Source organism: Molothrus aeneus, chromosome 2 (assembly GCF_037042795.1).
Source record: "Molothrus aeneus isolate 106 chromosome 2, BPBGC_Maene_1.0, whole genome shotgun sequence".
In the NCBI taxonomy this organism is placed as follows: domain Eukaryota; kingdom Metazoa; phylum Chordata; class Aves; order Passeriformes; family Icteridae; genus Molothrus; species Molothrus aeneus.
In genome coordinates, this window is record NC_089647.1 from 66,307,335 (window position 1) to 66,318,808 (window position 11,474).

Below are 11,474 nucleotides of genomic sequence, written 5' to 3' on the forward strand. Positions count from 1 at the left end.
AAGATGTTAGTGTACCAGGACACTGAGCAGATTTGACCATGCAGGGTATTGCACAACTCCACTTTTTCTGATAGTTGTGCACATTTGATGACCAATCAAAACAGTTTTATCAAAACCATTTCCAGCAGAAAAGTCAGTCTCCAAGAAAACTATTATTGAATAGTGCCTGATTATCTTAAGGAAATATTGTAGAAATGACTGCTGAGAAATTGGAAAACATTGAAGCCTGACCCTCTCTAATGAGAGAATTAAAATTGAGGGGAGAGGAGAGAGGAAAATAATGAATTGTGGCAGTAGTTATCAGAAAACCCAACTCACAGAAGATAAATGGAAGCACAAGACATAGAACGACAAATTATAACACTACACTGAAGGAAATCTTTGGAGTTTTAGTAAAATAATTTTCCTTATTATTTTAATTATTATTTTTTTTAATATTTAGACGAAGGAAAACAACCTATTTTAACTAGAGTGTCCTCCCAAGTGAAAACGAAAGGATTTTCCTAAACAAAATCATGTCTTTATCTCCCCCATCCAGCCACAGTTAAGATGAACAAAGTCCACATTTCCTGTTGATTCATGTGCTCTATTGCTATTTTCACTAACTTTCGTAAAACTTCACAGAGTCAGTGCCAAATCTGGCCCAACGTGTCTAAAAAAGGAACAGCTGCTGTCAAGTCATCTAATGAGAGCAGACAGCCACTGATGAACAAAGACTGGTGGTTTTATCACTGATATCATGCTTACCATGAAAGGCATAGCCTGAAATACCATGCTAAAAATGCAGGCCAGATTATCAGCCTGTGTATGCACCAGAGTTATTTTTCTGTCTTTAATGAGTGCAATCATCATGGCACATAAGAATAAATAGCTGTGCATGTACCTTGTGTTGTTCCTGTGCCTGTAACAGGTTTTACCTGAAGTGAAGCTAAACAAAACATTCCTCTTTGAATTAAAAAAGCACTTGCTCTGAAAAGAGCCTGAGTTTTTCTTCAGTCTGTATCTCTGTATATCCAGTATCTTACACAATTCAGTGTATCCTGAATTCTGCGTAAGAGAATAGCAAGGCTCCTCTTTACATGTCCTAGGAAATGATTGCGCAGATGTTTTTGTATCTTTACTCCACAATGTGCAAGACCAGTGTACAATTCTTCTTTAAATCCCTCATTGAATCTTATATGTGCCAGAGCATTGTATTTGCAAATTTTTAATATTTTTCCTTAACACTGATTTTGCAGCACTTATGTACCATAAAGTCTCAGTATTTATGCACATATTATTTTATCATCCTGGGGTTTTCACAGATGTGAATTACAAACAGTAAATAACTACCTGCTGCTTACTATAGGCTTTGAATTCAAGACAAGTTTGCTGGTCATAGGAATGAGACTATTTCTCTGTCCTTGATTAGCTGCCCCCTCGAAAAATTACAATTAATCCTATTCACAACCCTATGCCCCTATAAACTGGCTTGGGAGGAAAACCAGGGTGTGTACCGAGCAGCTTTCCTAGGAATGCAAGATGAAATGTCAGGAGGAGCTTTTCTAGTAGCCCAGGAAAGTGGGATGGAGTGAGAGCTGATAACTCAGCTCCTTCCACTCACATCCTCACCAGCTACAGCAGGCAGCAATGCAGGAGGGGTTGGCAGCCTTACTGTCTTACCAGCTTCAAGGCCAAATGCCAAGGCAATGTGGCCATCCAAGTCTCTCTTTTCTCTATCTCCTGTCCATTAAATAGGAAAATAACTGTTGGTATCTTCAAATATACTAATTTTGGATCTGGTGTACAAATAAAATAATTAAAATTAAATTCAGGCTGGGATGTCCATCAGCTTCTTTACCCTCCTGAGGCCTCCTTCCCTCCTAAGTGTTCCTGTTCCTCCTGACTGCTTACTTGGGTAACCACAATACAGCCTGGCATCATCTTCTTCACTCCTTCATTTTCCATCTCCTTCACTGAAAGTTAAATTTGAGCATTAAACTCCCACTCACCTACATAATGACACCACTGAGCTCTTTCAGAGATCCATTTTCATGAGCCAGTCTCTTTGTACATGTGAAAATTTGAGGTGAAAAAATAAGAATATTTATAAAGTGATAATAAAAGTACCTAGACTCAATATATTCCAGATTTCCAGTGTAGATAATTAATAGTTGTGGTGTTTGGGTTTTTTTGATCAGGGAACATTTAAATATCTTGGAAACCAGGCTTCCATTTATCTTACTGACAGAAACATCACTGATAGTCATCCTAAATATTCCTAATTTTCTTCACATTACTTAGAGCTGCTTTACACTGCCCTTCACACACTCTGCAGTCAAAAGGAACTGCTCAAGTCAGACTCTCTGACACCCTGCAGAGAGGTACTGTAGACTTCACCCCAGAAACTGGATTAAAGCATGTCCTTTGGAATTATTTTTATTTCATTTTAACAACATCAAGCAGTAGCCAGTTGTCATTTCCCTAGTATGCCATGTCAAAGTTTACTTACTTTCACTCCTAGGAAGCTGTGCCTTACTTTTAAGGTTTGACTTCTCCAATAACACCTACTGAATCTGGTTTTCTCTGTAAGGTTAAAAAGATGCACCCACAAGACTCCCTTTATGTTCAAGGGCATAACTAGAGTCATTATGTCTCTTCTCAACTTCTCTTTGAGAACCTGCACACTCCTAAATGCTTTGAGACCTCCTCAGGCTTGCTTTCCCATCCCTAGAGTTTTATGGCTTCATTTAAATTATCCTCATGCTTTCTTGGAGTATAAACAGTGGGTCTGGAAGCAGTAAATAGACAGCACTATGGTTTTACTTCGCTATTTCTACTTGATGAAGCTATTTTCTGTAAAGCCATTCTGTAATTGCCACTTCCTCTCATTCTGCCTTTTGTTACTTGACTTTATCTTTTATTCTATGCTGATACAATCCCAAATTTACCAGTTTGGATGTTTGCTGCTATGTGAGATGACTGGTCTGCAACTCTCTGTCCTTGCCCTCACTCCTTTTAAAAGTTGAAATTACTTTGACATACCCCTCATTCTTTGAAATTCTTGTTTTCAAACTTTATTAAACAGCAATATTTGTGTCTCGGAGTTGAATCTTCAAAGTAAAGTAAGCTGCCAAAGTCCCATCACACATATTAATGTAAAGCCCCTCTGTTCAGCATTAGATCTCTTTAAAGCAGGTTGTCTACAGCCATATTTTGTCATGGATCACTGCTGAGTCTTAGGTCATTGCCATTTTTTGTGCCTTTTAATTTACAGTATATTAAAATAATAAGGACTGCAGTGTTTCTGTAGCATGGAACTATGAGCATGCAAAAGCAAATGTGATTTTGAAGTGGAAAGTGTTGGGGGAGAAGAAAAGGCTCTGGTAAGCAGCCTGGTGGGAGCCGTCCCTGGAATAAAGTGTGCCTGCAACAGGGCACAAGTTAAACTCAGAAGGAACTAATTGATTGAATCAAAAAGCAAATCTAGGATTGAACCAGTTATTTGCTCACCTAGAGAACAGCAGGTGGGGAAGAACATTGGGAATCCTGATAGTTATCAAGCATGCCATGCTCTCTGCAGGGCTAGATTCACAACTGTGCCTAAACTCCCACAGTGAGAGCTGCTGAATGTGACACTGAAGACATGTGGTGTAAGAATGATGCATTTTAATTCACAATCACTGAAAAGGAATGAAAATAAATGGTCAGCTCCTGCCCCAGGTCACCAGTTGTCCTTTGCAGTCTTTGATACATTGTGTGCTACTTGACTTGCTTATAATTAACCTCAGAAAAGGAATAAAGCAACAAAGTTTCCCAATGATAAAATTAGTGATGGTAGCAAACTGTGATGATGGCAAACTGTGATGAACTGGAGCAACACATAGAAGATTGATTAGGAAAAAAGTGGCAGATGCAATTCAGCACAAACAAATAAATTAGACACATGGATATAAATAATCATAGTTTCCACATATGAAAAAATAATCTCTAAGCTTATCAGTCTGCTAAAGAGCGAGATCCTGCAGTTACCATAGATGATGCAATGAAAACAGCTCAACATTCAGATCAACTTAAAAAAGCAAGTGAAATATTAGGAAGCACTAGAAAAGGAATAAACAAGAAAGTAATCAAACAGACTAGTAGTTAGGTGCATGGCTAAAGTTGTGTGCAGTTTTGGTTCCCTTCTCAGAAAATAATATATGACACCCAGAAAAGTTACAAAGAACAGTAAATACAGAAGCTATTCTATGCTTTTGGTCACTCAAATGCTAAAGCATTTCAGTTTAGAAGACGAAATTTAAAGGTGTCTTACACATCTGCAGAAACATGGCATGGTAGACAAAAGTTTACAGTGCAAAGGACATTAAACTAGTGAATATCAGGTTCAAAATGAACAAGAAGTGGCAATTCTTTATGCAACAGACATGAATTGATAAAAGCTGCTGTTATTCAGGAAACACATATAGTCCAAAGGAAACTAGAGAACTGGAAAAAATAGCATTAAAAATTACTAAATAGACAAACCATATGATGTTCAGGAAAGCCTGGAATAGAAGACATTTAGAAGCCAGGAGAACACAGAAGAAAAGCAACCAAACATGCTTGCATTGTTCTTATCCTTCCTGAGGCAGCTGCCTTTGACTACAAAAGAAGCTATTGTGTTAGAAAAAACATCTTCTGTCAGGACACGTATAGATATTCCTATGTTTACCTTCTTCAGAGTTCCAAGAGCACGTAAGTAAGGAGCACAGAGGAAAAGCACGTGCAGTTCGCTCAGCTTCGTGGTTCAATGTAGTGGAAGGTGATGTGTGTTACAAATGCAGCCAAGACTTCTCAGCCATCACTGCCAAGCCTCAGCACTCATGTTCACATAGTAAGGATGCTATTAAAGTGATAGACTTACTTTACACTCCCAATATTTCCAGTATGAAGCTTCCTACTAGAGAGATTTTCTTTTTTATTTCTCACCAGGAAGAAGAAAAAAAAATACTTTTTGTATTTGTTATGGACAGTATCCCAAACAAAAAGCAGTCAGGAGTTCTCTTACACCACCTTAAGAAACAACATGTTTAGTACATTTAGTACATTAAGTACCTAAAGTACTAAATTAGTACCCTTTAGTACATTAAGTAACCAATGTTACCATTTAGTTCCATGTAATAATGAAAATAATGCACTTTTAGTTTTATAGACATCAAATTGGGGTTTTGAATGTCAAAGACATGCCCTTCTTCTGGAATTCTGCAAGACAAATGGTCTACCAGAACATGTCCAAATGCATAAAAGCTGTAAATGGTAGATGCAATTTACTGGACAGTTCAAGAATTATGTATAATTTTATAAATTATGTATAAATTGTCATTGCAGTTGTAAGCTGGTTTTAAGCATTTCAAGGACATTGAACCCAAACCAAAATCAAGTTAAAAAAAACCCTGGAAATACATAAAACTAATCAGTAGAGTGACATTCAAGGGAAGTCATCAGACTTCCTGTATTACCCAAAGATTTGGCTGTTGAGAAAAGGAAATGCAACAGCAGAAGCATATATTCTAATAAAGTTTCATTATTATTTTGGGTACATTTACAATAGTTTACAGAAAATTTTCAGAGTTTAAGTTACGCAAGGGAAATCTCAGACTGAGATGTGACTCCTGAGACCAGCGAGAATGCTCCCCAAGTCTTGTCTCATTTTTGACATGTAGTACCGAGTCTAGGGAAAATTAAGTAACTGAGTTTATTGCTCATTTGTGCTGATCTGACCAGACTTTTCAGGATATTTTACTGAATTTTCAGATTTCTAAAGATAAATTTCATTGTTGATACCTTTTCATACGTCAATATTCAGGTTATGAACATTTAAAGCCCTTTGTAAATTGCTGCTATGAATGTGCAAAATGAAACCACTTAAAAATTCCCCAGTTTGGTTATTTACAGCATCTTCCTGGAATGATGTTTTGGCCAGGCTAACTGGAAATAAAGGCAAGTGATTCAGTGCAATATAAATATTTTCCTATTCTCTTTGTCAGCAATATGAAGTATTTAGCTGTCTTGATTGCTTTTTCTAGCACTATGATCCAGAGTGTGTATGATGTATAAACTCTTCAAGTAAAAAGAAGTTTTTATCTCTGCACAAATATAACTTTTGGCTCAACTAAGATTCCAGGTTCATTCCAAATGTGCTTTGCCCTGTTAACCCTGCAGATTGCTTTAGGTCCCGTTAGTGCTATGCTTTGAAAACAGCATAACAAAAAAAAACCCAAAAAAACCCCAAACAAACAAACAAACAAAAAAAAACAAAACAAAAAAAACCCCCAAAAACAAAACCAAAAAAAAACAAAAGCCTTTAAAAAAACCTCCAAAAACTTACACAGCAGCAGATGAAGAACACACAAGAAACCATCTTCTTACAAAGTAGAATTCCTGGGTGCAGAGATACTTACTGGACATTAATGGTTGTTTTGGCATCAGTGAAGGTTTCCAGTGCTAAATGAGAAGACATTCCTATACCAAGCAGCTGTTTAAGACTTACTGATACTCATCAACCAAATCAGATGCTTCTCATGTGTGCACTGACTATTGTATTGCAGCAACAATACAGCCTTAATATTTTTAGATCCTACAGTCAGAACAGATGTAACAAATGTGGCATGTGAAACATTCCATGTCATACAAAATTTAAATTTTTGACAATTTTTGACAATTTTTGTGTGACATATCTACATGGATAGCTGAAGAACTTCTGTTATCTAAGTTAAACACTTTTCCCAGCAATTTGAATTGAAATCAAAAGCACAATTCATGACCTACATTATTTAAAAAATGCTTTATTTATTACTTTCAGCTTGAGACTTAAGTTACTGCCCTTGCTCTAAAATAAAGTCATTATGGGCTTCATTCCTATCTGGACCATAAAGCGAGACTAAAATTGCACATGTAGCTTTTCATCACAGCAATAGATAAAACCCGTGACACACTACCACTTCCAAAGGATGCATTAACAAAACTGCACTCATTCTAACAAGGTTTGTTGGTACACACTAATAAATTCAACAAATGTACAATATCTGGCGTGATTTTAAATGTACAGGATGCCAAAGAAAACAATTGCACTACATTCACAAACAGTTCACAAAAATACCAATAATATTACTGGTGAACTTTTTAAAAACTTTTCAAAGCTATTATATACACCATTCTTTTGAAAACTATTACAGAAATACTCTGAAACCTTCACATACACTTATTCAATTTTTTTTCTTAATACTGGCAATCTTCAGAGCTCCTGGTAAGTTTAACTTGGCATTCTTCTCATGCAGGGATTTTCTCCCATGTCAGCCTGTCATATTTTCAGCAGCCTAGAAGCAGAAAAAAAATTAACCCAAGTCACCAAAAGAGACATCATGTAGATTAAATTTAATCTTTTCTTGTAACTTTTTAAAATTACCTAGAGAACTTAGGGGTCTAAAAAAAAAGCTACTTAGGAAATTTTTTTCTAATGAACACTACTTTTTCCTAAAAAATAATGCTCTCAGGTGCCATCACCCCTTACTAGAAGAGCCACTGCTGTTTGCTTGTCTTACATCCTGTATCTGAGCCTATCTTACATCCTTTTATCTTGTACATTTCCTCCTAATACTTCCAAGAAAGGCTCAAATGCACAAATATAGTTACCTCTGGAGTTTACTTCATATAATTTATGGTAATTATTACCTCATCCATGTAGATTAGTTATTGACACAAAACTCAGAAGAACGACACTAATCATAACTGCATAAATCACACTACCAATTATTTGATTAACAATATTAGTGTTTTTATCACTGAATAACTACAGTCAACAAAGCACAGTTATTGAAGAATGACGGTGGTAGATTTTATACCAGTTATGGGACAAAAAGGCAAAAGAGAGCAACAGGAATGGGAAACCAGTGAAAGCAATGGAAGAAATAAAACAGCCCTCAATTGTTTGTATACACAGTTAAATGCATATGTAAGACACATTTAAGTACAGACACAAATACAAAATATGCACGAGCATAGAAAAATGTTAAGTTAAAAATAAAGTCTGAAATCTTCCAGAATAGAAGCAAGATATAGGTTTCCCCTTTCACCTGTCAAAAATAGCCAAATATAAGATGCAGTAGTAAAAAATCCTGTCTGTGATGTTTAGGTAGACAGTAAAGAATGAAAATCCTTTAAAATGCAAGCGAGGTTTTTTTTTAACCATCTACTAGTTAAACAGGTAAATACACATATACAAAAAGCCCTATATATACACACATCACGAAATCCCCGCTTTCTGGTCTTTGGAAAGGTTCAAAACACAGGCTAAGGAGGTAAAAGCAATATGTTAAGATGATGTTAACAAGCTGCATGTACCTGTTTACAAGTACTGTTGCATACTCTTAAATCTGAGGTTTTAGTAATGAGGTGATACTCGTTAAAGGAGAAATCTATTTTTGATATTATGCAGGTAAGGGGACAATTGGTGACTATAATAAAAATTTGTGAGTTTTGGTTGTGGTCTTTTTCTTCAGAAGTGTTAGTTTAATTATTTTATTTCTACAAAACAGGTTATTTCTAACATTTCTTGTTTCAAGTCCAGTTGTATTCATTGTCTCCTCTATTGAACAGCTAATTTCCTTGACTTAAAAATTAGTTATAACAAAGTACAATCTACAAACTGAAGTATAGCAAGTTGCACGTGCATCTGACTCTTAAAAACAAATTTATAAGCTTTTTGAACTAAAGCATTACCTTTAAAGCTTCTGTAGCCTTGCGCAGCTCTTTAATAACAGAAGATAAGGCTTCTGGATTTATCCCTTGTTCGCAAAGTCGCACACAAATAGACAACGTCTCCATATCCAAGCCAGTGTTTAATATTCTTGAAATCTCAAACAGAACTGCAACAGAAAAAAAACGAAAGGACTTTAGTTCCTACAGACTATGAAATTTCAATGATCAAGATTGTTCTTCATCAACATTTAGATACTACAGCACTTCTACAGTGTGAACATGGCAGATGTCCATTGCTGTTTGCAACAATAATTATGCTCAACCTTCTTAAGCTAAAAGCTACAGCTTCTAACATAAACACCATGCTTCCCTGGTTCCGGAAATTTAATACTGGATAACAGGTTTTAAAAAATTAAAAAAAAAAAAGAAACTGAAAAATTCAACAATTAATATGCCTGTCAATTAGGTAAAAGATAGGCTATAAGAACACTCTGTGCTTTTGGACTCCAGACACTGATGAAGTCTTTTCTAGTCTTTATGTGTTGAGGTAGTCTTTGGCAGAGAGATGTAGCAGTTTCTCCACAACAATTCTAAGCTCTTAACAACTTTGCAGACAACAACTGCTAAATGTCTCTATCTATCTTAAATAAAATATATACATAGTTACACAGAAAGTCTGGGCTCCTAAATCTGAAGATTAGTGAACTGTCCTTATCTGTCCTCAAAAGCCTTACTTTGTCTTTAAATCTGCCTGTTGTCCCTCCTGTCTAAAGCATTCCTGCAGAAGTGAAAGGAGGGAAGTTGTCAAGTACAGTTACTAGAACTTTTATTCTTTGTCCTTCCCAAAGAAGTCACTCTCTATCTGCACAAAATGGTTTTACCCTCTTGCAGCATCAGAGGAGCCATACTGATCCTGGCTAGTCCTACCTTGCCTCCAGCAGCAGGTCAGAACATGAAGATCACTGGCTGAAATGCTAATTTTTACACCAGCTCAACTCAAGAAGTTCTGTACTAAAAAACCCTTTTGTAACAGCAGCTATAACTTCAAGAGAAGGGAAGATGCTGAGAAAATAACAAATTCATAGCACTATCCCTTGAACATTCTACCGTACCTCTACTCCCTCATTAGGGCATTTTCAGAGAAAGGCTCCACATTTAACAACCCTCAACAGACTGCCTGGCTGCTTTCCACCCTGCATATAAGCTTTTGGTATAGGCATTTAATGGAATTCCAGAGTCTCACACTACACTGAGAAACAAAAGATGCCAGCTTTGATTCCTCACAGTCAGGCTGAAAGTGAGCACCCCAGCTTCACCCACCTGCTCACATTTCTCACGGCTTATCAATCTCTAAAGTATTTCCCAGTACCCCTTCTCTCACATTCCCCATCCCACAACAGTACCTGAGTTCAGGATTTGTTTTTTTTTCCATATCAGAATCTATTTTAGTTCTGCACCACTGACCACTTTTCCTCAAAGCTTTCACACTATATTGTAGTTCGGGTTGTTCTGAGGGCTTTTTTTTGCACTGTACTTTGGTTTTACGACATGAGCCTGGAACAAGAACCAAACGTGGGGGTTCAGGTCAGTTCAGGCGCTGCCGCTGACACCGGCCCAGGGCCCCTCCCTCCTCTCTCTCTCAGGTCACGTCATTTACATCAACCGTTACACATAACGAGAAACAACAGCAAATATATACGTACACACACACACATATATAAATATATACAGACACCAAAAAACCCCTAGTATTCCATGCTAGCTACCTAGCTAAATTTAAAAAAGAAACAAAACCATGAAAAGGAAAAGCCACGTCAGGTCCAAAGACACTCGCTCGGCGGGGGCTGAGCTGTCTCACGAAGTAAAACAAAACCTGCCGCGCGCTGCATCTTTGGGCAGCCGCAGTCCGCGCCCCTTCCCCCAAGAGAGGCGCCCGTGCGCGCGGCCCGCGGCGGGGCCAGGCGCTGCCTCTTCCTCGGGTCCCGCCCGTCGCTATCCGGGACTGTCACGCACCGTCCATGGTCTCCCTCACGGCGTTCAGGCTCGCGGCGTTGCTCGCCATGGCGACCCCGCCGCGCCCGGAACCGGAACGCCGCGCGCACGCCCGGGCCCGCCAGCCGCACGTGACAGCCCGGCACAGCGCGAGCGCGGCGGAGGCGGGCTTTCTTTGAATTCGTGCGGCGGCTGCGCTGCCGATTGGCCCGTTCGAGAGAGGGGGAGTCCTGCCATTGGCCCGACGGTGCACACCGCGCTCCGTGATTGGTCAGAGCCCGAAAAACAGGGCGGGGCTAGTTAAAGGGCCGCCCGGCGCGGCGGGGCGGGAGCGGCGGCAGCGGCGGCGGCCGGATAACGGCGGCAGGTGGCTGTGCCCGCATATTCGGCATTCTCGGCTCTCCCAGCTCACCCGGCATCGCCTCCTCGGCGGCGGGGTTTGGGAGAGCGGCGAGAGGCTCGGCGCGGTGGCACCGTCCCGGGGAGAAGCGTGAGGAGGGGCTCAGCGGGGCCGCTTCCCCCGGGGTTCCCGTTCCCTTCGCGGCCGGGGCCCGGGAGGTGCCTTCTGCCGGGGCCCCGCGAGGCCCGGGGCTGCCCCGGCCCGTTGAGGCGGAAGGCGGGCGGTTTTAGCGCCCGGGACCCGCCCGGGGCGTTATTGCTGCCCTGGCCGCTGGGGCTGTTCGGTCACTTCTGGTGTTAGCTGGGGTTTTTTTTTGTTTGTTTGTTTGTTTTTGGATTTTTGTCTTGTTTGCTTGTTGTTTTGC

The 11,474-nt window shown here is 39.4% G+C and overlaps 1 protein-coding gene across 1 annotated transcript; it reads right to left on the reverse strand.

Moving 5' to 3' along the window:
- Positions 1–6,790: 6,790 nt before the first annotated feature.
- On the reverse strand, positions 6,791–10,853 carry MZT1 (mitotic spindle organizing protein 1). Its single transcript, XM_066571465.1, has 3 exons — positions 10,732–10,853; positions 8,740–8,885; positions 6,791–7,337 (listed from the first exon to the last, which is right to left on the reverse strand). The coding sequence occupies exons 1-3, from the start codon at positions 10,778–10,780 to the stop codon at positions 7,314–7,316; spliced, it is 219 nt and encodes a 72-aa protein (XP_066427562.1). The 5' UTR covers positions 10,781–10,853; the 3' UTR covers positions 6,791–7,313.
- Positions 10,854–11,474: the final 621 nt, after the last annotated feature.

Bases quoted from the DNA above. Each gene is read 5' to 3' on its own strand.
- MZT1 (XM_066571465.1), bottom strand. From the start codon at position 10,780: ATGGCGAGCAACGCCGCGAGCCTGAACGCCGTGAGGGAGACCATGGAC. The intron at 8,886-10,731 runs GTGCGTGACAGT...TTTCTGTTGCAG, and splicing joins CGTGAGGGAGACCATGGACG to TTCTGTTTGAGATTTCAAGA. The intron at 7,338-8,739 runs GTAATGCTTTAG...TTCTGCTTCTAG, and splicing joins AGGCTACAGAAGCTTTAAAG to GCTGCTGAAAATATGACAGG.